The sequence below is a fragment of the Bos taurus genome, chromosome 26 (assembly GCF_002263795.3).
Source record: "Bos taurus isolate L1 Dominette 01449 registration number 42190680 breed Hereford chromosome 26, ARS-UCD2.0, whole genome shotgun sequence".
Taxonomy (NCBI): domain Eukaryota; kingdom Metazoa; phylum Chordata; class Mammalia; order Artiodactyla; family Bovidae; genus Bos; species Bos taurus.
Genome location: NC_037353.1, coordinates 35009551 through 35036148, shown reverse-complemented (window position 1 = coordinate 35036148; position 26598 = coordinate 35009551). Strand labels below are relative to the sequence as shown.

Genomic DNA, 26598 nt, shown 5'->3' with positions numbered 1-26598 from the left:
CCGCCAACAGGAAAGTGTTGGATTCTGCTCTCAGAGCTTGGAATCTGCGCTTTGGTCTTGAGTTGTACTTAGTCTTAAAATATTTTTCCTTTAAAAAAATTATGTTTACTGATGTATAGTTGATTTATAATGTTGTGTTAGTTTCAGGTGTACAACAAAATGTTTCAGTTATATCTCTATATATTATATATATTATTTATCTGGTGGCTCAGGTGGTAAAGAATCTGCCTGCAATACAGAGACCCAGGTTCAATCCCTGGGTCAGGAAGATGCCTTGGAGAAGGAAATGGCAACCCACTGCAGTATTCTTGCCTGGAGAATTCCATGGACTGAGAAGCTTGGCAGGCTACATACAGTCCATGGGGTCACAAAGAGTTGGACATGACTGAGTGACTAACACACTTTCTTCATATATATATATATAATATGTATTATTTATGTTGTATATATATACTATATTATTTATATTATATGCATTATTTTTCACGTTCTCTTCCATTATAGATTATTATAAGTTATTGAATATAGTTCCCTGTGCTGTATGGTAGAACCTTTATGTTTATCTATTTTATATATAGTAGTTTGTATCTGCTAATTGCAAACTCCTAATTTATCCTTCCCCTCTCCTTTCCCCTTTGAGAACCATGTTTGTTCTGTATGTGTCTGAGCCTGTTTCTGTTTTTGTAAATAAATTCATTTGTATCATTTTTTTTAGATTCTACATATAAGTGATATCGTATATTTCTCTGTATATATTTTTTTCTGATGCACTTTTAGATTTTTTGTTTTCCTACTGTATTATCAGGCTTAGTTAAAAAGCAATTTAGTTAGGAAACTTTATATGGAATGTCCTCCACTAAATAGTTTGACTGATCTTAAGTGGCTGGGAGCCGAATCTGAAAGCAGCCCCAGGTGTTGAGACATTTTGAGCAGTGGAAACATGGGAGGAGATGGCATAAATACTTGGAAAGATGAAGCTTATTTGGAAGTATCAGCTCTTACGTGTGTGGGTGTGGGTGTGTAAAATTATCTCATTTGCTCTATAGCCAGGGAGAGCTAACGGCCTCACGTATCAAATTAGACCTGTTTTGTAAATAAAGTTTTATTGGAACACAGCCATGCCCATTTGTTTATATATTGTCTATGACTGCTTCCAAGTGACAGTGGTAGAGTAGTTGAGATAGAAACCTTATGATCTGCACAGTCTAAAAAAATATTTACAATCTGATCTTTCGGGGGAAAAGTTGTTAACCCCTCCTCTATAAGCATCTATCATCAACCAAGGTTAAATCTTTATTTCACAAAGCAGCTTGATTAAAATGGTCAATCAGAGAGAAGAGGGAATTTAACTAGTTGACCCATATTGATCGAGTAATTCCATGCCTTTTGGTATGATGTTGATCATATGTATTCAATTTTGCTATGCTTTTGTAAAAACTGTAGTTCAGTTCATTTTATTTTCCAGTATTTCCTGTTTTTAGGCCAGAGAAATGTAAACTCTAGAAGGGTAAATTTGATTTTATACAATTAATTAACCGGATAATACTCATTGGATGAATCATCATAAGATTTAGATGAAATATTCATAATCAAATTATTTTAGTAACTTTTTGTAGCTATTAGGTCATTTCTCAATTATATATTTTTAAGTCATAATTTTAAAATTCTGGGTTAATGAGCTGAATTTTTTCTGTATTTAATCAACAGCAAAGTTTCCTTTTGACCTCTCCCTATTCAAGCTGCCGCCCACAGTCTGGTTGAGAACTCTGGGCTGGCATTCAGGAAGCCCTGTTTCTGGTCCTCTTTTCTGAGCTGGTTTGAGACCTCTGTGAGCTAACTTTTCCGTGGCAGTTGTCTTGTCTGTAAGATGAGAGGCTGTGGATTAGATAAAAGTGATTCCCCAAACCTGGGTGGTCACTGGAATCCCCAAGGGAGGGTCTCTTTTTTTTCCTTTCTTAATTGGAGGATAATTGCTTTACAATGTTACATTGATTTCTGTCATACAGCAACTCAAATCCAGCATAAGTATACATATATCCCCTCCCTCTTAAACCTCCCTCCTACTCCCCAACTCCAGCTCACCCCACCCCTCTAGGTTGTCACAGATCACCAGGTTGGAGCTTAGGAAGGGTCTTTTAAAAATATCTGTTTCTATGTATTTACACAAGGAGCTCAAGGGGTACCCTGTGACAGCCTAGAGGGGTGGGATGAGGCACGGGTTGGGGGAGGTTCAAGAGGGAGGGGACATATGTATGTATGCTTGTGGCTAATTTGAGTGATTGTGTGGCAGAAGCCAGCACAAAATCATGGAGCAATTATCCTACAATTAAAAATTTTTAAAAAGGTTAGAAGGCCCTGACCCAGGTAAACTCTAAGAGCCTTCCTGATCTTGGCCCTGAGAGATCATTGCTTCAGGTTGGTAAAACAGTCATCAGCTATAGCCCTGTCGCTGAAGGTTTGAGCCAACAGAGAGGTGCTTGCTACTGATGGTCTAAGCTGCTGGTGCTGCCTAATGACACCAATTCTTCCTACTTGGGAGGCCACCTTTACAACTTACAAATTGCATTCATGTAGAAATTAATTTAACCCTTTCAACAATTCTGTGAGGTCAATCAGCAATTCCTATCCCTACTTATGAGTGACTTTGAGACCCAGAGTCTAAGGGATTTTCCCAGTCTTTCATATCACAAAGCCAATATTTCAACTCACATGTTCAGACTCTAAATCCAACTCTCTTTTATCACAAACATTCATGCAAATAACAGAAGGAAGTGAACCCATGTAGGCAGAGGACTTAGGAAAATGAAAGGGATCCTTTATGAAATAACAGAATTCAAAATTCAGAGCATCTTGCCCCTTGTTGAGAACTGGACTCTGGTTTGTTCTATGGTGGATCTGTGTGGGGTTCAAGTCTAGAAATATAAGCCTAAATCAGACACAGGGTCTGGACTAGGGGTGAGGCCAGGGAGGTACCTGGGCACACACTTTAAACGGGGTACTCACTCCCAGGTCATGTGGTCCTCCTGAGAGTGGGGACCTCCTTAAATGCTGTATCCTGAGTGCCTTGCTGGCCTCCTTCTGGCCCTGGCCCTGATCAGAGGCAAAGAAACTATGCTTATTATATCAACAGACCCTTCACTTCCTGATGGCCTTGTTACAGAGGAGGCTGGAGGTTTGTTTGGCTTTAACTGATGAGTGTGAATTGATAGGCTGGCTGGCACCCACCAGAGTGTGACCTTGATTGTTGAAGAGAGAGCAAGTTCTGGGTTGGTGGGCACCACCCACCCCTGCCTGTGGCATGTTTCTCCCTAGGTGGTCAATCCATGCAAGTCACTTACCCTCTCTGGGCTTTATCTGAGCGATGGAAAATAACATGGCACTAGGAGACCACCTCAACCCAGCACTTCTAAAATTTGGGGGTGTGATTTAAAGCTCTCCTCAATGACTGGCACCAAGCACATTTGTGGAGTTGTTTTAAACCCAGTTTCACAACCTGTGTGTGCAGGACGATTAATCACCAACTGTTAGGTGATGAAGGGCAACTTAAAGTACCTGTGAACATAAAATTCATGTCCAGAAGCCTGAATTTGCTTCTGACTCAGATGGGTGGCGATGTTTGGCTTATGAATTTTAAGTTTCCTAACTGACAGAATCACACATATGAAAATTCATGTTGAAGATCATTGGCAAATTGGCCAATGGCGGGTGAGCCAGCATGGAAACTGTCATATGGCTATTAATTAATGACTTATTTTTTTTAAGTTATCTGCCTGCTGGGAGGAGAAGAAACATAACATACCTGCAGAAGGCAATGTTTTTGAAAAAAATGTGCTGTTATTTATTGATGAATGTCTAATGTGAAAGGAAATAGTCTCTGAAAGGAAGCAAATACTAATTTTTAAACAGATATGATAGCACAGTTGGTAAAGAATCGCCTGCAATGCAGGAGACCCCAGTTCAATTCCTGGGTTGGGAAGATCCCCTGGAGAAGGGAAAGGCTACTCACTCCAGTATTCTGGCCTGGAGAATTCCATGGACTGTATAGTCTATGGGGTCACAAAGAGTCAGACAAGACTGAGCAACTTTCACTTTCACTAATGTGAAAGGAAATATTCTCTGAAAGGAAGTGAATACTAATTTTTAAACAGATACTTACAGCATTTTCATATTTAATCCAGGTTTACAGGGACTGAGTCCCTAGCAGTGTGAGGTATTCATTTTGCCCACTGCACGACAATGTCTAATTCAGCATCGTTATCATTTAGGTCTAGGGAATGTGAAGAATTAATGTTTGCCCTGTATGACCAGTTCTCTTGGAGGCACCTTAAGCTTGAATAGGAATTCATGACATGTCAAACATTTCTTCATGGTAGTATTTCAATTTGGAAGTGGAAGATTTTACTGTGTGTGCCCTGCTAGGTGACCTGCCGGAACGTCCCTCCACGAAGGAGTGGAGGTAAATGGTTTCATTTACTATCTGGTTGCCTGTAGAAGCTGTGCATTCTTCTTTCCTCTTAAAATGAGGCGCGTTTGTTTGTTTGGACTGGATCCAGCTGGCCGGCTTGGTTCAGACTGCATTTCAGACGTTTTGGCTGGTGCTCCTCCAAGTAATGAGTTGGCACTGGAGGGCAGCAAAGCAGGAGTGAGGGAAAGGGATGAAATTGCCACAATAACCTTCAGGGCAATGTCTTTCCAGGCGCCCGTTTCCACCCGGAGACCGAGTCACGTTCAATGGGAGAGACTGCCTTTGCCAGCTCTGCGCACAGCCGATGTCTTCCAGCCCTAAAGAAGCCTCCTGCTCTGGCAGTAAGTGCCCCAGCCACATGTTGACATGAATTCCTTCATTCCTCAAAGGCAGCTTAGGGAGGTACCTTCCCTTCTGAGAAACTCTGGTAGCCGGAGTCAAGAGTAGGCCTATGTAAGGCATTTTCATTGTAAAAAAGAAGCCTTCACTAAAGGCAATGCAGAGAGAGGTGTCTCCCTTCTTTCAAAAGAAAAGAAAGAGAATTGGACATTCAACTGTGCATTTTGATGGTAAATGAAGGAAAAAGAATTATAATGTGTTACATCAGAAGTGTCCCTCTCTGGGCATGGAGTTAAACTGTGAGCGCATTTAGTGATGATGTGACTGATATTGCTGTGTGTTAAAAAGTTATCCCCACTGTGCCTTGGGTGAATGTGGTGGTTTATGCTAACTCTTAAATTATTCCTTACTATCCTCAACTATTCTTTATTCCCTTGGAGGATTTTTTTTTCCTTTTTTAATTAATTATTTATTTATTTACAGTAAGTCCTTGTTGGTTATGTATTTTTTTATTTTTTGGCCACACCCCTGACCAGGGATCAAACCCACTCCCCCTGCATTGGAAGGCGGAGTCTTAACCACTGGACTGCTGGGGAAGTCTCCCACCTGGAGGGTTTCTGACATTTATTCATCAAATGGATAATTTTCTGAGCACCTACAATGCATGTTGCTCACACTGGAGATATAGAGCGAACAAAACATACTCAATATCCTTATTTTTTTTTTTTTAGTGGGGTAGATAGACAATAGAGTACAAATATATCTAATATGCACAGAAGATTAACACAGGGAGAAAAAGCAGGGCAATGGGTCTATGTTTGTATGGAGAATCTGAGAAACCTCTCTTGTTACCTAAGGATAGATCTGAAGAAATATGGGGACAAGCTGTCCATACCCATGGGATTTGTGATTTTTGATGACAAGGGCTTGTCTGACCTATAGGAATCCAAAGAAAACCAATTTCCCTCCAAATAAAAACAGTGGCCAATTGAAGTATTTCTTCTAGTAAATAACACTGAGTGGGTCACTTCAAGATGAACTGAGAGGGATTCTGAACTCAGAGCACCAAGCTCTCCTTCCCTCTCCTTCCTGGGGCATTAGGATATGGACTAGAGGTTTGCCTCCGTTTCTGTGGGTTGTGCCTGTCCTTGGAGAACACATGCCTTGAAGCCCTGCCAGTCTCAGCACCTAAGAATGAGATAAGCCTCTTCTGCTCTGGAGGAATTTTGTGTCATTTATAACAGCGATTCCAAATCTTCCTGTTAAAGTAGATTTATACCTGTTAAAAATAAGAATGTTATGACCCAAAAGCATTTGCATAGAAATTGGATTTTGACCATTGGGAAAAAAGAAAGAAATGTATTAGTGCATCTTATTCAATACACATGATCAGATCCTTAGCATGTGGATTTATCTGCCCTCTTGTTAAATAACAGCAGCCTGGGTAGGATAAGGGCTACCAAACAGAGCACAATCCTAGACCACTAGAGAGTCTCAGATCCTTCACTCTTCTTACCTACTCTGCCTATGAAGGTCATCGGGAAGGTGACCTGGGGTGAGAACAGGCACCCCGACCCCCTTGATTGAGAGGGCTTGCTTTGAAAGTATGTTACCGTAAACATTGAAGGAATTCTTCAGTACAGTTAAGGAAAAGAGGATTGGGACCTTCCTGGCAGTGCAGTGGTTAACACTTCACCTTCCAATGCAGGGGGTGCAGGTTCAATCCCTGGTCAGGGGGCTAAGATTCCACATGCCTCTTGGCCAAGAATCTAAACATAAAAACAAGCCATATTGTAACAAATTCAATAAAGGCTTTAAAAATGGTCCACACTGGGGGAAAAAAATTTAAAAAAAGAAAAGCAAAGAAAAAGAAGGTTGCATGAGTCCCAGGATCGGATGACAGCTATAACAGGATCATATCCCTAGGCTTAGAATAGGAATGACTGTATCCTCAGATTCTGTGCAGTCCTTTAGTCCAGCTGTATTTCTTGATAGGTGAGGAAATTCGGGCCCAAAGTCACACAAGTTACCTAATCATAGGTAACTTGTTAGAGCCAGGTCTCCTGACTCCTGGCTTGGGGCTGTCTTTGTTTCATCCAAGACTCCTCTTTGTTCGGTTTAAGAAATAGAACCAAGATATTTTTGAAGGCTTTTGGTCCTTTTCCTTCATGTAATTTTTGGGAACATATTTCTAATCATAACTCCACCAAAATGGTTATTCTGATTTTTATTAAACATGGTTTTGCTTTACCTATGTTTTCTTGTATATGAATAGTCATCATGCACATAAAAAAGCAATTAAAATTCTAAGTGTAAAAATGTATCATACTCAAATTCATTACATTTGTAATGTTATATTTGACATGTATTGTATACATACAAATTATTGGTCCAAATTCTATTTTTTTTTCACTTTTCTCCTTTGCTCTCAATGGATGAAACCCTTTTCTCTGTGCTGCTCTTTTGGTCAGAACATTTTTATTTTTAACAAGTACTCATCTATTTAGATAAGTACTCAAATAGCATTTCTGGAGCATGTGGGTGTGAGTGTCTGTCAAAAAGAGAACTCTTATATATGGATACACACATGCAAAATACCCAAAAGAGACGGGCACACAAATACAACAGCAAGGGAATTTTCAGCAAGTTTCTAAAATTCATTGGAACATAATTACAGTACACTGTTCTTCGCAGTTCTTTAAGAAATACCCTGTATTTTAAAACTATCCTGATTTTACTTTGATTCTTATTTTTTTTTTAATTTCTTAACTTGGCAAAGTTTCCTAAAGGAAAGCAAAAAAAGAAGAAACCCTTCTTTGATATGTTCACAGTGGTGATGAAATTAGAAAGCCAAGGTCTTCTTTTTCCTTTGAAATGTTCTTTCAAAAATGTTTGCACTTCTGAACTGAAATTTTATTTCACATTCTGTGGCTGGTTTTCCATCATCACTGAATAGGAGATAAAGACAGTGAGAAAGGGAGAGAAGAAGTAGAGTGATCAACAGAAGACAAGTTAATAATGTGATGAGAATTTGCACAAAACAGCCTCCATTTGTGCTTACTCTGTAGAAGTGCAGGGGCCGCCATGTCTGTATTGCTCTGCTTTAGGGAGAACTCCCAGTGGGATGCCTGTGATATCTTGGGCACCTTGCTTGGTGCTTCCTTCCACATTATAATAATTCTTCTCACTTTTATATTTATTTTATTGTCTTCTTCAAACATTCACATAGTACTCATGTGATCAGGCATTGCGTAGCTGGTCTACAAATTTGAACTTATTTAATTCTCATGACCACCCTAAAGGTTGGCACTAACTATCTCCTTTTCACAGATGAAGAAACCAAGGGCCACAGTTCAGTTCAGTCACTCAGTCGTGTCTGACTCTTTGCAACCCCATGGACATGCCAGGCCTCCCTGTCCATCACCAACTTCCAGAGTTTACTCAAACTCATGTCCATTGAGTCAGTGATGCCGTCCAACCATCTCATCCTCTGTCGTCCCTTTCTCCTCCTGCCTTCAATCTTTCCCAGCATCAGGGTCTTTTCAAATGAGTCAGTTCTTCACATCAGGTGGGCAAAGTATTGGAGTTTCAGCTTCAGCATCAGTCCTTCCAGTGAATATTCAAGACCGATTTCCTTTAGGATGGACTGGTTGGATCTCCTTGCTGTCCAAGGGACTCTCAAGAGTCTTCTCCAACACTACAGTTCAAAAGTATCAATTCTTCAGCATTCAGCCTTCTTTATGGTCCAACTCTCACATCCATACATGACTACTGGGAAAACCATAGCTTGGACTAGACGGACCTTTATTGGCAAAGTACTGTCTCTGCTTTTTAATATGCTGTCTAGGTTGGTCATAACTTTTCTTCCAAGGAGCAAGCGTCTTTTAATTTCATGGCTGCAGTCACCATCTGCAGTGATTTGGGAGCTCCCCAAAATGAAATCTCTCACTGTTTCCACTGTTTCCCCATCTATTTGTCATGAAGTGATGGGACCAGATGCCATGATCTTAGTTTTATGAATTTTGAGTTTTAAGCCAACTTTTTCACTCTCTTCTTTCACTTTCATCAAGAGGCTCTTTAGTTCCTCTTCCCTTTCTGCCATAAGGGTGGTGTCATCTGCATATCTGAGGTTATTGATATGCCTCCTGGCAATCTTGATTTCAGCTTGTGCTTTATCCAGCTCAGCATTTCTCATGATGTACTCTGCATAGAAGTTAAATAAGCACGGTGACAGTATACAGCCTTGACATACTCCTTTCCTGATTTGGAACCAGTCTGTTGTTTCATGTCCAGTTCTAACTGTTGCTTCCTGACCTGCATACAGGTTTCTCAAGAGACAGGTCAGGTGGTCTGGTATTCCCATCTCTTTCAGAATTTTCCACAGTTTGTTGTGATCCACATAGTCAAGGGCTTTGGCATAGTCAATAAAGCAGAAATAGATGTTTTTCTGGAACTCTGTTACTTTTTCAGTGATCCAAGGGATGTTGGCAATTTGATCTCTGGTTCCTTTGCCTTTTCTAAAACCAGCTTGAACATCTGGAAGTTCATGATTCACACACTGTTGAAGCCTGGCTTGGAGAATTTTGAGCATTACTTTACTAGCATGTGAGGTGGGTGCAATTGTGCAGTAGTTTGAGCTTTCTTTGGCATTGGAATGAAACTGACCTTTTCCAGTCCTGTGGCCATGGCTGAGCTTTCCAAATTTGCTGACATATTGAATGCAGCACTTTTACAGCATCATCTTTTAGGATTTGAAATAGCTCAACTGGAATTCCATCACCTCCACTAGCTTTGTTCGTAGTGATGCTTCCTAAGGCCCACTCGACTTCGCACTCCAGGATGTCTGGCTCTAGGTGAGTGATCACACCATCGTGATTATCTTGGTCGTGAAGATCTTTTTTGTACAGTTCTTCTGTGTATTCTTGCCACCTCTTCTTGATATCTTCTGCTTCTGTTTGGTCCTTACCATTTCTGTCCTTTATTGTGCCCATCTTTGTATGAAGTGTTCCCTTGGTATCTCTAATTTTCTTGACGAGATCGCTAGTCTTTCCCATTCTATTGTGTTCTTCTGTTTCTTTGCGTTGATCACTGAGGAAGGCTTTCTTATCTCTCCTTACTATTCTTTGGAACTCTGCATTCAAATGGGTATATCTTTCCTTTTCTCCTTTGCCTTTCACTTCTCTTCTTTTCACAGCTATTTGTAAGGCCTCCTCAGACAACCATTTTGCCTTTTTGCATTGCTTTTTCTTGGGGATGGTCTTGATCCCTGCCTCCTGTACCATGTCAGGAGCCTCCGTCGATAGTTCTTTAGGCACTCTTGTGTATCAGATCTAATCCCTTGGATCTATTTCTCACTTCCACTGTATAATTGTAAGGGATTTGATTTAGGTCATACCTGAATGGTCTAATGGTTTTCCCCACTTTCTTCAATTTCAGTCTGAATTTGGCAATAAGGAGTTCATGATCTGAGCCATAGTCAGCTCCTGGTCTTTTTTTTTTTTTTTTTTTGCTGACTGTATAGAGCTTCTCCATCTTTGGCTGTAAAGAATATAATCAATTTGATTTCACTATTGACCATCTGGTGATGTCCACGTGTAGAGTCTTCTCTTGTGTTGTTGGAAGAGGGTGTTTGCTATGACCAGTACGTTCTCTTGGCAAAACTCTATTAGCCTTTGCCCTGCTTCATTCTGTACTCCAAGGCCAAATTTGCCTGTTACTCCAGGTATTTCTTGACTTCCTACTTTTCATTCCAGTCCCCTATAATGAAAAGGACATCTTTTTTGGGTGTTAGTTCTAGAAGGTCTTGTAGGTCTTCATAGAACCATTCAACTTCAGCTTCTTCAGAGGTTAAATAATTTGCCCAAGATCACACAGTGGTGATGCTGGGATATGGACCCAGGCTCCAGATGCCAGGTTACCATCCCTGATATTTATCTCACAGTGTGGTATCTCTCTGACTTCCAAGGATGAGTTGCTGAGCTTTGGCGCAATGCTCTGACTTGTCTGCGGATTCACCTGAGTGTCCACCCCCAAAGGCTGTGCGCTTCCCCTACTCCCTGGGGTAGCGAGGTTTGGTGAATGAAAACCATCAGGAAGTGAATCCTAGAAACACACTACCTGCAATGAAAGATGATTGCCCTTGAATTAGTTAAAACTTTTGCTTCGTACAATCTAATGCAATAAGCAACAAACATTATATATCATGGAGATAATAGTAAACATTGCCTCACAGGGTTATGATGACCATTCGTTAGACTGCTTTTACTATTAAGGAAAAAATCAGTTGCCCATGTCTAGCTGATTCATACTTTAGAAATGGAAATGTATGTCCAGAGAGCATGACACTCTTCCAGAAGGTTATTGACATTCCTGTAAAGCCTAACTCCACTCCATTTTCCTGTATCTGCCAGTAATTGAGGGACAGGTTCTCATGGGTTATGGAGCCGTGTGAGGGAGAGTCGACGTGTGACAATCTAGAGGGCAGGGAATTGGGTTTGGATGTTGCTTCTTGCACAGCTCCGTTCTATTTCAGGCATCCGAGCAGAAGTGGGTTGCTGTCTACAATCACCCTTTCCATTTCAGAGGGTGTCTGACTAGTGTCTGATTGTGTGTGGGTTTGGCAGATTGATGCGATGAACACCCACGCACATATACATCCAAAGCCATCTTCCTCCCCTTCACCCACCCTGTACAGCGCTGTCATTGTTCCGACTGCAGTTGGAATTCCCACAGGTATTGGAGCAATGGTCTACTCGGACTGAATAGAAATCTTTTCAGATAAACAGTCACGCACATGTTTTCAAAGGGGAGGATGAATTTTTCAATTATTTCACTTTTCTATTTGGTGCAATAGCTTTTAATAGTTGCACTATAATTTTTCTTCTATCTATGTTCTTTCTCAAAAAAGCATCTGTGGGTTGAGCGGGCTTGTCTGCTGAGACTGTAGGTGGAGTGGTGATGATCTGATGCTGGCGTCTGACTGCCTGGGTCACGCTCTGGCTCTAGTCATCTCCTTACCTCTCCATCCTTCAGGCTCTCATTTGTACAATGGGATGGCGATAGGGACCTACCTTGTGCGATTAAATAAGTGAACAGATAAAAGTACTGAATATTTATAAAACAAGAACTTACTAGTTAGGCAATGACATGAATTTTTGTGTAGGACAGTCTCAATTTTTTGTGACTGTGCTTTTTTTTTTTTTTTCACTCTGGTGTTCACGGTGGCTGGCTTTTCTGTTCATCTGGTATTTTCTACCAATATGTAAAACCAATGAAGGCAGGAACACATGCATACAAACAATCCATGGATTGTTGGATTTTGGCTCATGGTGATATGTCTTATGGCAGAGTCTCCAAAACAGATCAGCCCCCCTCTTGAGACAGTTTCTTGCTGGATGGTAGGATGACAGAGGAGGCTTGGCAGGGCACTGCTAAGGAGTATGGTTCTGGATAGATTGATAGTGTTTATCCCGGTTCTACAATGCTGTGTGACCTTGAGAACTCAATCTCTACCTGCATTTCTTTGTCTATAAAATGGGAAACAATAATGGTTCCTTTCTCATTGGGTTGTTGTGGGGATTTATATAAATGAAAGTACTTAAAAGATGCATGACACCTAATAAGCTCATCCAGATGTTGACCATCGTTCCTTAAGGAAGTTATGAGACTAGAACTTGAGCTTGGAGATAATTTAGAATTGGAAAGGAACGGAAAGAGAGTGCATAAGCTAACAGTTTAGAATGTGGCCTCTATATTCCAGAGCCTGGCTTTGACTCCTGGTCCTGCCTTCTCCTAGACGTGGAGCAATGGGCAAGTTACTGTTTGTCTCAGAACCTTCAGGTTTGCATCTGAAAATTGGATAATAGTTACTCTTAAGGGTTGTTATGAGAATTAAATAAGATACTACAGGGGTGAACAGTCTTAATGTGGGGAGGCTACTTATTAAAACAGCACATGGGGGACCCAGGCAAAGACTTTGTTCTTCCACCTTCTGAGAAGAGAAGTTGGAAAGTTGGAACGAGGGGACTAGGCTTCTGTAGGCCTTGAGGAGCTTGGCAATGTGGAGCTTGGCTTAGCCTGGAGGATGACCAGAGGAAAGCAATGTTCCAGAAAGATTAAGGTGGTGATGGCAATTGTTGCTTAGTCACTCAGTCGTTCCCAACTCTTCTGTGACCCCATAGGCTGTAGCCTGCCAGGCTCCTTTGTCCATGGGATTTTCCAGTCAAATTTACCAGAGTGGGTTACCATTTCCTTCTCCAGGGCATCTTCTTGACCCAAGGATCAAACCCATGTCTCCAAGCCTCCTCCTGCATCGCAGGTGGATTTTTTACCGCTGAGCCACTAGGGAAGCCCCACTGATGGCAATGGTGATATGCAAAATCAGTGATTTGGCCTCAGTGATCAGAGCTGAGGAGACCATCGATTGTGGCAGTGGCTATGAGAAAAGATGAGAAAGATGAATGAAAAGATGATGTCAAAGAAAGATATGGATGTTACTCATCTATTCAATGAACATTTCTTTGTGCACCTGTTGTATTTCAGGCACCAGCCAAACTCTTCATTACACAGCCAGCATCATGCATTAGGATGATATGTTTGTCACAGTTAAGAAATAAACACTGATGTGTGGTCTGTCGCATTTTAACTGTTTAGATGTGTGCCCACCTCCACCACCAAGATAATGAACTCATTAAAGATAAGGACCCTGCTGTGTTTCTCTTTTATACAAGGTCTAGCACATAAAGCCCCAGACAAATATTCTGGAAATTGAATCAAAGCCATCTTAATGTCTGAACAGAGCTAATAACAATCTTCTCTTTTAGAATGGGTTTAAATATTCATTGTAAAACAATACAAATTTACAGAAAAGTACAAAAAAGGAAATTAAAATCACCTGAAACCCCATCACAGTGAGATCACCTCTATTAACATTTTGGTGGACATGCTTCTGGATTTAGCTCTAAGTGCTATAGGCACATGTATAATTTCTAATAAATTCTTCCCATAACATTTTGTTCCTGTATATTTTTGTCAAAAATCATTTGTTCTTTTGAGTGTCTCACACACAAGGCTGAAAGCTTTGAATTTGCTTAGGCCCCTGGCTACAGGGCCAGCTCACATGTGTTCTGGTCAAAACTGTGCTGTGCATTTCTACTGAGGCGGTTATTACTGTATAGCCTAACTGGTTCTTTGTACGTTTATCTCTCCAGCCAGATTATGAGCTACCTAATGACAAGGACTGTTGGTTTGATTTTGTTTTTTTTCTTTTGTCCCTATGAATAGCAGTGTGCATGTAGCAAGTACATGAATGTTCATTTAGTGGGTAAATTGTTGCCATCCCAGGAGAGCCTTTGAGGCAGTCAATCTCAGCTCCCAGGTCCAGAATGTTGAGTTCTGCATGCTACTTGAATGATGATGGTGACATGGCTCTTGTGGTTTTGTAAAAATTACATAGTACAGCTTGGGTGCATGAGGGCAAGGGGTATTGGCAGAATTAAACATTCATCTTCTCATCTTGTTTGCAAATGTGTCCTCTTATTTTATAAAAGGGAAAGGAGTTATTGCTTTAGATAATTTGGCTGATGAAGGAATCATGTGTTTGTTTTTTTTTAAGTAGAAGTGTCAGGGGATTATTTCCCAACTTTGAGTGTGAGGTTGAGACAGGCCTCACCTCTCTGGGAGCTGAGGGTGCCAGCCCATGGCCTCGAGGGACAGAGGCTAACCTGGCATGGAAGTTCCAGTATTGCTCTATTGGGTGTGGATTGTATTACTGAGAGTTTGCCATTTACATAGTAGCCAGAGATTCATTGCAGAAGGACAAGGTATGTTGCAAAACGGAGCATTAATGGTTAGATTTTTCAGGCTGAAATCTCTTAGAATAAGGAGTCAGACATAAAGATCCCAGAGTGACATTATTTTTTCACTTAACCAGAACCTGGATTATCTCAGTGGCAAGAAAAGAAAAGTTCCTGACTTGTAGGAAATGGGTCCAACTCAGGACAAAAAGTGAACATGGGTAGGAAAAATGTTTCAGGGGTTGGAAAGTTACTGGTATTGTGTTATTTGCTATTTTCATTTCATTAGATGTGACTTTTATGTAATAAGACATCTTATAAATGGCAGCTCATCAATAAAACTAGAATTTTAATGATTGAAGAGTGGTTATTCCCCAGTTTAACTTTTCAGCAGCAGTAATGATTTAGCTCTTCAAAGGATTGTTGTGTATAGGTATAGTTGTATATTCCTATAGTCTGTTCCCAGAAGGATATTGAGAAATTACTCTTAGTACTTTTCTCCAGAAGAGAGGCAGGAGTCGCTGGGAGATGCAGAAGGAAAGGAATTATTTTTATTGTATGAAAAAAACTTAATCATGTGTATGTGCTACCTATTTAAAACAAAAGCACCTCAAAAATAGCATAATGTTACATTTAAAAACTAAAAGGCCCATTCCAGACTGAAGCCTCCTTGCAGTTTGCCCTTGGTGTGACTCTCAGTTGTGTGTGTATTAAGTGACTGGTCACATGATGAAAAGACTGAAACTGACATTCTACCCCTTCTTTTCTTCTTCCTATCTTTGGAATAGAGTCAATGAGCTGATGTTGGCTAATGAGTACTGGATCTGAGACACTGACGTAAAACTCAAGTATGATTTCCTCTTTGGCAAGAGCCCAGTATGCTGGCTGACCATAGCCAGTTAAAGATTTATCATAAACCTCCTCACCAGGTTAAAGTTTACAGCTTAATTAAGTGCAGGACAAAACTTGTTGGTACAGATTTTTTTAAATTGAAATTCATAAAATTAACCATTTCAAAGCAAATGATAAGTACATTCACAACATCGTCCAGCCATCACCTCTATATAGTTCCAAAACATTATCATCACCCCAAAAGAAAACTCTGTACCCATTAAACAGTTACTCCATATTCACCCCTTCTGCTAGCTGCTGCTGCTGCTAAGTCACTTCAGCCATGTCCGACTCTGTGTAACCCCATAGACGGCAGCCCACCAGGCTCCCCTGTCTCTGGGATTCTCCAGGCAAGAACACTGGAGTGGGTTGCCATTTCCTTCTCCAGTGCATGAACGTGAAAAGTGAAAGGGAAGTCGCTCAGTCATGTCCAGCTCTTTGCGACCCCATGGACTGCAGCCTACCAGGCTCCTCCGCCCATGGGATTTGCCAGGCAAGAGTACTGGAGTGGGGTGCCATCGCCCCCCAGGAAGTACCAATCTGCTTTCTATTTCTATTTACCTATTATGGACATTTCATATAAATGGAATCATACACATGTGGCTTTTTGTATTCTGACCCAGGGATCAAACCTGTGTTTTCTTGTATCTCCTGCGTAGGCAGGTGGATTCGTTTCCACCAGTGCCACCTAGGATACCAAGGGAACTTTTCATGCACAAATGGGCTCAATAAAGGACAGAAATGGTGTGGACCTAACAGAAGCAGAAGATAGTAAGAAGAGGTGGCAAGAATACACAGAAGAACTGTACAAAAAAGATCTTCATGACCCAGATAGTCACTATGGTGTGATCACTCACCTAGAGCCAGACATCCTGGAGTGCGAAGTCAAGCGGGCCTTAGGAAGCATCACTATGAACAAAGCTAGTGGAGGTGAATTCCAGTTGAGCTATTTCAAATCCTAAAAGATGATGCTGTGAAAGTGCTGCACTCAATATGCCAGCAAATTTGGAAAGCTCAGCAGTGGCCACAGGACCAGAAAAGGTCAGTTTTCATTCCAATCCCAAAGAAAGGCAATGCCAAAGAATGCTCAAACTACTGCACAATTGCACTCATCTCACACACTAGCAAAGTAATGCTCAACGTTCTGCAAGCCAGGCTTCAGCAATATGTGAACTTCCAGCTGTTCAAGCTGGATTTAGAAAAGGCAGAGGAGCCAGAGAGCAAATTGCAAACATCCGCTGGATCATGGAAAAAGCAAGAGAGTTCTAGAAAAACATCTATTTCTGCTTTATTGACTATGCCAAAGCCTTTGGGTGGATCGCAACAAATTGTGGAAAATTCTTCAAGAGATGGGAATACCAGACTACTTGAGCTGCCTCCTGAGAAATCTGTATGCAGGTCAAGAAGCAACAGTTAGAACTGGACATGAGACAACAGACTGGTTCCAAATCAGGAAAGGAATACGTCAAGGCTGTATACTGTCACCCTGCTTATTTAACTTATATGCAGAGTACATCAAGAGATAGGCTGGACTGGATGAAGCACAAGCTGGAATCAAGATTGCTGGGAGAAATATCAATAACCTCAGATATGGAGATGATACCACCCCTTATGGCAGAAAGCAAAGAAGAACTAAAGAGCCTCTTACTGAAAGTGAAAGAAGAGAGTGAAAAAGTTGGCTTAAAACTCAACATTCATAAAACTAAGATCATGACATCTGGTCCCATCACTTCATGGCAAATAGATGTGGAAACATTAGAAACAGTGAGAGACTTTATTTTGGGGTGCTCCAAAATCACTGCAGATGGTGACTGCAGCCATGAAATTAAAAGACGCTTGCTCCTTGGAAGAAAAGTTATGACCAACCTAGACAGCATATTAAAAAGCAGAGACATTACTTTGCCAACAAAGGTCCATCTAGTCAAAGTTATGGTTTTACCAGTAGTCACGTATGGATGTGAGAGTTGGACTATAAAGAAAGCTGAGAGCCGAAGAATTGATGCTTTTGAACTGTGGTGTTGAAGAAGACTCTGGAGTGTACCTTGGACTGCAAGAAGATCCAACCAGTCCATCCTCAAAGAAATCAGTCCTGAATATTCATTGGAAGGACTGATGCTGAAGCTGAAACTCCAATACTTTGCCCACCTGATGTGAAGAACTGACTCATTTGAAAAGACCCTGATGCTGGGAAAGATTGAAGGCAGGAGAACGGGACGACAGAGGATGAGATAGTTTGATGGCATCACTGACTTAGTGGACATAAGTTTGAATAAACTCTGGGAGTTGGTGATAGACAGGGAGGCCTGGGGAGCTGCAGTCCATGGGGTTGCAAAGAGCCGGACGCAACTGAGCAACTGGACTGAACTGAACTGAGCTGAACTGAAGCGCCACCTAGGAAGTCCTGAGATACACTTTAAAAGGAGGAAAGATGGGTTTGATTGCTGAATACTATATAATAGAGGTCTCAGAAAATAGCTGTTCCGGGGCCTGCTTACAGCTTTCTCAATGAGGCTGATAATGTGCTGCTGTTGTGGCCCGTGAAAACTTGTTTGTTGTGCAGTATTGTTTTCCAAGACAACAAGAACCTTCACCTAAAATAGAGGTCAGAGGCTGCTCTGGCTTGTGACGTTTCCATCATGGCCATAAAGATAGCAAAGGAAGCAACTGACCTAAGCGAGGTCATGGGTGACTGTTCAAAGTTTGGTTCAAGGTTACATATTCAGTCAACACATAATGTTTTAAAGTAATTCTGCCTTGTTCTTAGTGAATTTGAGAATGTAAATTTTTTAGAGCCATGGCAAGTACACTGTACCCATGTATTTGAATATAAATAAATATGAATGTTCCAATCTGCCCCTCAGCCCCAACCAGTATTTTCTTATGACCCCATGAATTACTTTTCAGCCAATGCAGTATAGAATTTCAGAAGTGAAAAAGTACTTTTAAAAATGAATTCCTTTTTTTTTTTTTTTGATGTGAGCCCTTTTAAAAATCTTTATTGAATGTGTTACAATATTGCTTCTGTTTTTATGTTTTGGTTTAAGGCATGTAGGATCTTAGCTTCCCAACCAGGGATTGACCTGAGTCCCTTGCATTGGGAGGGACTTAACCACTGGACCACCAGGGAAGTCCCAGAAAGTAATCCTTAGAAGTGCCTCACATGAATGTATTTGCATTTCGCCCTTTATGTGTCCTTTCTTTTGGTGACCTCATACCCATGGTATTTGCCGTGAGATACTAGGATAGAAAACTGCCGATTCGTGTCAGTGACTTGACATGGACTGTGGCCAGCAGTAGTTGCTGACTCATAAACGTCTGGTTGGGACCTGACAGCACTGAGCAGGACAGGTGAAGTTCAGAGGTCAACATTTAACACTGTCTACCTGCTAGATGGATGCTCTTATCACTACTAAATGATGTGGTCTTTTTAATCAAAGGAAGGTTTTCAAACACCCAAACACCAAACCCCTTATACCTTAAAGATGCTAAAATTGTAAGCCAAGTCTTTTCAAGAAAATAGCATTAAAAAGTCTGGATTTTTTTTTTTTTTAATTCATAGACTACAAAAAAGGGCCAGGCCAATAACATAGGAGCATGTGGTCAGTTCAAGTGTGAGGACAGATGGCAGTTGACATTTCGACCCTAGTAAAGGATGGAAACCTTGGCAAAATAAAAATATCTGTCCTGTATAAAGCAGGCAGCCACTACGTGCCTCCCACAGTTATTCCCATGGAGGGATCCACATGTCAGAGGCTCATCAGATGTGTTGAAATCTTGTGTCAAAGGCAGCTTGTTAACCTCACAGCATCTGACCTGTGTTTGGGTCACTCATCTCTTGTCTCCAGTTTCTCTCTCTTTTGGAGAGAATGACTGCTCTCTGGCATTCTGCATATTCACCATTTTATCACACAGGGTCACGGGAAATCCACATCTTGTAGGAGCCACTGAATGACAAGATATGATGTCATTAAATTCAGGAGTCACATTAGCCAAACCCCAGAACTTAAATCGGGGGATTTTGCTTGTTTATTCTCCTTAAAGCGCCTTATACTGATTCCTGGCCAGGGATAAAGTGCTCCTAGTTAACAGTCTATTAAAAAGACACCACTTGAATATTTTATAAAGTTTGCAAAGTCTTATCTGCTATCTATTAATAATGACCTAAATCTGAAATGATTTGGTGTCTATTTATTCTTCATCCACGTGTATAGCTATGAACTTCTGTGCTCATCTCTGTTTATGACAACTAGAGTTTCTTTTTTATTATCATTTTTAAAGAGGGATTCCAGGGAAAGCTTAAATTTTCTGGAACTTATATAGGCAACAGTATCAATCCTGAAATGTAGTTTTTTTATTCTTAATTTTAAAGACTTTACAATAGAGGAAGGAAATACTCTGAATTGACTTAAAATGTCTATCGACATAACTTCTCAGCATCCCAGCAAACATCAGTTAAATGAGTGAAGTCTCTCTCTAGCCCCTTCTATGATTTACATTCGTTGTTGTTCAGTCATTCAGTTGTGTCTGACTCTTTGTGACCCCATGGACTGCAGCACACCAGGCTTCCCTGTCCTTTGCCATCTCCCGGAGTTTGCTCAAACTCATGTCCATTAAGTCAGTGATGCCATCCAACCATCTCATCCTCCGTCAATCCTTCTCCTCCTGCCCTCAATTTTTCCCAGCATCAGGGTCTTTACAGTTTACATTGTTTTCACAATAATTCTCTATACCCACAAGTGAAACCATGCTTCAGCTCCATGGTGGATGTTTTTGCCAGTTGACAGCAAAAGAGGCAATAACCAGGTGAACAAATGCATGATTAGAGCTTTAAGCCCAGAAAATCCCTGTAAGCTGTGAAGGCATGGGTTCACGTTCAAGAGCATTTGAGAATAAAGATTTCCACTCTGCAGTTAATAGGGCACTCTCTATCTGTGTGACCTTGTGCAAAGCATTGGCCCACCCCGGGCCTTACTTTCCTGTGTGTAAAATGAAGCTTTTGCATCAAATATCTTCAAAATCTCTCTGGATCTCAGATGTTCTGTGAACTGTGAAATGTGGATAACCACCGTCCTTCCAGGTTAGTGGAAGCCCTAAGGGAGGACTGAGGCAAAGTATGCAAGATCTTTTAAAAGTTAAGGGGTGAATAATAAATAAATAAATAAAAATAAAAGTTAAGGGGTGAACAATAACAACAACAATAGTAATGTTAATGGAAAGATGACTGTGGAGTCAGAGAAACCAAAATGCCTTTTCCAGAGGCTCACAGTGGGTCTTGGTTATTTGGTTTTTGTTTGTTTTTTTACTTCTTGAGCCTTTTACTGTGTGTTGGGGTAGAGCTGATTAACAATGCTGTGGTGGTTTCAGGTGAACAGTGAGGGGACTCAGCCATACATATACATGTATCCTTTCTCCCCCAAACTCCCGGCACATCCAGGCTGCCACATAACAGTGAGCAGAGTTTCACCTGCTATACAGTAGGTCCTTGTTGATTATCTGTTTTAAATATGGCAGATTATACATGTCTATCCCAAGCTCCCTAACTATCCCTTCACCCCATCCCTCCCACCAGCAACCATAAGGTCGTTCTCTATGTCATTGAGTCTCTCTGTTTTGTAAGTAAGTTCATTTGTATCATTTCCTTTTCGATTCCACAGTAGAAGGGATAGAAGTCATAGGATATTCTCCTTCTCTGTCTAACTTACTTCAGTTGTTTGTTAAGGGAAAGATGCAATGTTGGCTTTGTGAGGTTACTGCAGGTGTGAGGATAGACTTGGATTGTTTTCCGTGTGCCCAACACCGTGCTTGCGGCTTACACATGTTCTGTCTACCCTCACAACAGCCCTAGAACATAAGTTCTGTTCATCTGCCCGTTTTACAAATGAAGAAGCTGAAGCCTGAATTACCTGGCTTGCACAGGGTTCCTTGTTCTGTGTCAGAGCTGGAATTTGACCCCAGGTCTCTTTGCCCACAAGTTCTTCATCCCTGTGAGTTGCACAATCAGCATGTAGAATGGTCAGAACACTCGTGGGACAAAACAATGGTCTTATTTTTTTGTTGTTGGTACTTTTATTATCCTCTATCAGAGCTCCCTTTCTCACCCTTAATAATATCTTAGGCAGTTCCATAGCTTTCTGCTCACTTTCAGCTCTTAAAAGTCCAGTACAGTCAAAGCCTTTATTCTCATATCCATATCAGATCTGTACCCTTTTCCCAGTTCAGATCAGATCCAAATAGGAGACCTGCAATAAAGAGGGGGTACAGCCTCTTCTACCCCTTTTTATTACCTCCTTCCTATTCTGCTTGTGGTTCCCTGAGGGTCCAGGCAGAGGGGAGGGAAATGACAGGTAGAGGGGACAAGATGTTATACTCGCATTGTCATACTTGACTTTCAGCTAACACTGGCTGGAGACATTTAAAAAAAAAAATAGGGCCCATTTTGAATTCCTTGACAGAAGTGTGCAGTTTCTGGCTAAGCTGTTTCAACAAACCCCCTCCATCCTCCCCAGCCTCAGGTCCTACTCCTCACGCATGCTAAATCACTTCAGTCATGTCCGACTCTTTTCGACCTTATGGACTGCAGCCTGCCAGGCTCCTCTGTCCATGGGATTCTCCAGGCAAGAACGCTGGAGTGGGTTGCCATGCCTTTTTCCAGGGGCTCTTCCCCAGTCGGGGATCAAACTCATGTGCTGGAGTGGGTTGCCATGCCCTTCTCAGGGGCTCTTCCCCAGTCGGGGATCAAACCCACGTCTCTTATGTCTCCTGCACCATCAGGCAGGTTCTTTACCACTAGCACCACCTGGGAAGCCCCTGCTCCTCATAGTCTCTTTCTAATGAAATCTCCCATGCTCAGCAGGTAGCTTTCTCAGGTGGGTTCATTCACGATGCTTGGATGTGGGCACCAGCCATAGGACACACAGGCATCCTCAGTGAGCCAAACAGTGGCCATGCACACCTCTCTGCCTTCTGTCTCTCCTTCGCCTGCCTTCAGAAAGGCGTCCAGCCAGCTTCCTAATTTCCAAAGCTTCCAGACTCCCACAGGCTGCAGACTCTGTTCATGAACATCACCAAGCTCCAGGACAGTCCAGTCAGTCTGTCCCAAGACTCTAACATCAAGCTTCTCATGGACCCACAGCAGCACCAGGGCCTGAGCACCCCTATTTAGTGAACATCTAGGTGGGGAGCAGGGAGCCAGTCCCCCCTTCTCCCAGGGTCCTTTTAATTCCTCTCACAATATAGGGGAGCGAACACCCAGGCCTGCTGTGTAGACAGCTCCCAGCCCACTCTCCTCTCTGCCTTTTTGAATTTTGTTTTTTTTTAAGGATGCTAGAAATGTTAATAAGATAATTTCAGATGTAGGGAGGCAGTAGGGGTTGAGTCATCAGGTAGATTCTACGATTCTTTGCTAAGTCCAGCCAGGGTATTGCTAGCAACCTGCTCTAGGAGATGGAATATTTATCATCATTGTTTTCAGCTCAAAACAATAGCCAAAATTTTCAAGACTCTGGGGAAAGCCCCATTCCATATTGTAGAAGCTTTAGTCCCAGATGGGTAGCCACTGTGAGTGGCAGCTTCCACCTCCACTGATGGTTCTGGGCTTGACAGAAGCCTGGGAAGGTAGGGATGATCGGGAATTCAGGTCCCATGATTTTCCCTTTCCTGTAGCTTCATTCCTCAGCCTTCTGTTCCTAGAGCCATCTTCACAGAGTAAGACCATCTTTTTAGCTCTTACCCTTCCCAAACGGGAAACTCTAGGAAGGCTGAAATTGTTCTCAAAAAGAACATAGGTATCTAGGCTGACGGGACTTTAAAGGCAGCCCAACTGATGACACCTTTCTTAGCTTGGGAACACAGGTCACCTTCCAGAGAGCCATTTGCCACCTTTTTCATCTTAAATACTCTTGAAGCCCAGGTGTCCATGGCCCTATGCCAAGCAAAGAGAGATATATTAAAGGAGACAGACAGGATCCCTATGCTCAAGGATATTTATTGGCTTTGAACAGAATGGTATAAATATGAAGCCAGGTGTGTACTTGGATGTTAGTTTAACTTGGATGTAAGTAGCCAAATCCCTATTTTTCTCTTGGCTTCTGGTGCCAAGAATGAAATGCTTCGGGCGGAGTGTTTAAGGTTATATTGTTCAGTAGCTCAGTTTTGTCCAGCTCTTTGCAACCCCATGGACTGCAGCATGCCAGGCTTCCCTGTCCATCACCAACTCTCAGAGCTTGCTCAAACTCATGTCCATTGAGTCGATGATGCCATCCAACCATCTCATCCTCTGTCATCCCCTTCTTATTATAGCTTTCTTCTGTTTTCGCATTTGGCCATTGTTTATCCCCAGGGGAGGACCAGTGAGTTGCTGGAGGGTTTGATTTCCTTGATGCTGCCTCATATTCACCTACTTCTGACTTTGGCAATAATTCCAGTGCCAATCAACCGACTTTCTATATTTATCAGCAGCTGCTCCAGTGACGTGCAAACAATTTTCTCAACAGCTGAAAAACATGAAGATAGAGAGGAGGACATTTTGTTCTTTATAAAAGAGCTTGGTTGGAACGAGCATAGGAAGCGTGAACTATCAGCACAAATCTTTTTATCTCTGTATCTTTTCTATTTTCCCCAGCGTGATGTCAGGTTTAAGGAGAGAATACAGTTTTGTCCAGAGAGGAATGAATGTGTAACCTCTGTGGAGTACACTAGAATATTTTGAATCAGCTGGGCCAGTGTTCTGGGCCAGAAGGCCGTGTTTGTTGATTTCCTTAATTTATGTCTTGCGGTTTGGGATGAAGGAGGCTCATCCCCAACCTCTCCTTCCAGCCCAGTTTCACCAGATGGCTGGCTCTTAGGCATTCACATTTGGTAAATGCTTCTCTGTGAAAAATGATCAAGATCAACTGTAGATGGGATTTGCCTAGGGGTCCAGTGGTTAAGAATCTGCCTTGCAATGCAGGGGACTCAGGTTCGATCCCTGGTCAGGGAAATAAGATCCCCCATGCCTTGGAGCAACTTGCCTGTGAACCACAGCTACTGAGATCCCACATGCTACAACTAAGACTCGACACAGCCAAATAAATAAATATTTTTTAAAAATATCAGCTGTAGAATATGTGCCCTCCCCAGGGCACTGCGGGGCATGGAGGATCTGAGAGATTCAGGACATCATCTGTGAGGTCAGAGGCTTCCGAACTGCAAGGCACTTTGACTCCATTGTTGTTCAGTCTCTACGTCATGTCTGACCCTTCAACCCCATGGAATGCAGCATGCCAGGCTTCCCTATCCTTCACTATCGCCCAGAGTTTGCTCTAACTCATGTCCTCTAGTCGGGATGCCATCCAACCATCTCATCCTCTGTCACTCCCTTCTTCTCCTGCCCTCAGTCTTTCCCAGCATCAGGGTCTTTTCCAATGAGTCAATGCTTCGCATCAGGTAGCCATAGTATTGGAGCTTCAGTTTCAGCATCAGCCCTTCTAATGAATATTCAGGGTTGATTTCCTTTAGGATTGACTGGTTTGATCTTCTTGCTGACCAAAGGACTCTCAAGAGTCTTCTCCAGCGCCATAGTTCAAAAGCATCAATTCTTCAGTGCTCAGCCTTCTTTATGGGCCGTATGGGGATCAAACCTGTGACTTTGGTGTTAGTAGCACCACGCTCTAACTAAGCTAACTGGCCAGGATATTGTCTCCATTACTGTGAAGAATAATAAATTGTGGAGAATAACTCCTGAAGAATATGTCTATGAAGCCCTCACAATATGCCTGGTTTACCAAAGCCATTGGTACAGAATAATCAGAGAGGTCATTTCTGTGCTAAGATTGTGTCTCTGCTGCTGTTAGAGGTCTTGGGTATCTGGGCATTAATGTGCTTAGAAAAAGTGCAAGACAGAGTGAAGAAACCTGGTTTCTAGTCCTAGCTCAGACCCTATCAAGGAAAGGAGAGCTGTGTGGAACAACCAGCAGGTCCCAAGTGTTCTAAGTCACATGAAACACTTTGCAATACAGAGTGTTTCTTCTTCCTCCAGCAACCTGAGAAGTGGGTCCGCATTTCAGAGATGAAGAAACGAGAATTCAGAGAGAGTAACTTTTCCTAGTTAGTGCCCAAGTCTTCCTAATTCTAAAGCCTGCCTGTCGCTGTCTCCCCAACTTTGATCTCCCTGGACCCCAGTGTTGCGAAAGGAAGATATGAACAGCCCCACCTACCTCCCTGAGCTCCTCTCCTGTAGAAATGAAAAACCATCTCTAAAGTTTATTTTCTACTTGAAAAAATTCAACCAACCGGCATCTTGCATATTATTTTAAATCTTTACTGCCACCTAGTGGGCATAATCTAATCAGAAGAATGAAAAAAATTTTCAGTTCACTTAAAACCTACCAATTCATCTTATATTCATCTTGTGCTCTTATCCTTTAGAAATTGCATTCGAGCAAATATCGTGGTCTTCCATTTTTATCTTTATATTAAACTACTATATGTGTGATTCCCTCTGAAAGGATTTTGGTGAGATGCTGGACATCATGTAAATCCCAGCTTAAAAACAAAAAATTCATGCTTTGTGACCATATAATATACACTAGCTTATAATGGGCTATACTTGTAGAAATTCTAATCTTCAATATTCATAACTTGTATAGTATACTTTTAACTTTTTAAATATTTATTTGCTCAATTCTTTTTACATTCTCATGATTTAGAAAAATGAGCTTATATTGTACATACTGTTTTACAGCTTATTTTTTTACCCAATCTATTCTGGACATCTTTCCATGTCTGCACACAAATCTACCTTATTCTTTTTAACAGTGTATAGTATCCCATTAATGACTATACTATAATTAATTTAACCACTTTCTCATTAATGTCCACATATGTTGGTTTCAGTTTTATTGTTTTTTCAGGGGACAAACACACATACATTCACATGCACATCCTTTTCAAAATTTATTTGCAGAGTTAAATTTTAGCCATGAGATTGCTGGATCTAAAGGTTGTGTAAATACTGAGTGACCCAAGGTCACCAGAAACACATCTGCAGTCAAAAAATAAAAGTCAGGTGTACTTAAACCTCAGCAAGGAAGAAAACCAGAATAATTGTGAGTCACTGCTGGATGACATTTG

At 41.6% G+C, this 26598-nt stretch overlaps 1 protein-coding gene across 17 annotated transcripts in view; it reads left to right on the top strand.

Annotated features, from left to right (window-relative positions):
* The window catches only part of ABLIM1 (actin binding LIM protein 1), a 329208-nt gene that overhangs the window by 193762 nt on the left and 108848 nt on the right, over positions 1–26598 (top strand). For all 17 annotated transcript variants that reach the window (XM_059882069.1, XM_059882066.1, XM_059882065.1 and 14 more), the window contains one exon: positions 4697–4806. In XM_059882069.1, the coding sequence (XP_059738052.1) occupies positions 4697–4806 (110 nt within the window). The remainder of the gene's footprint in view (positions 1–4696; positions 4807–26598) is intronic.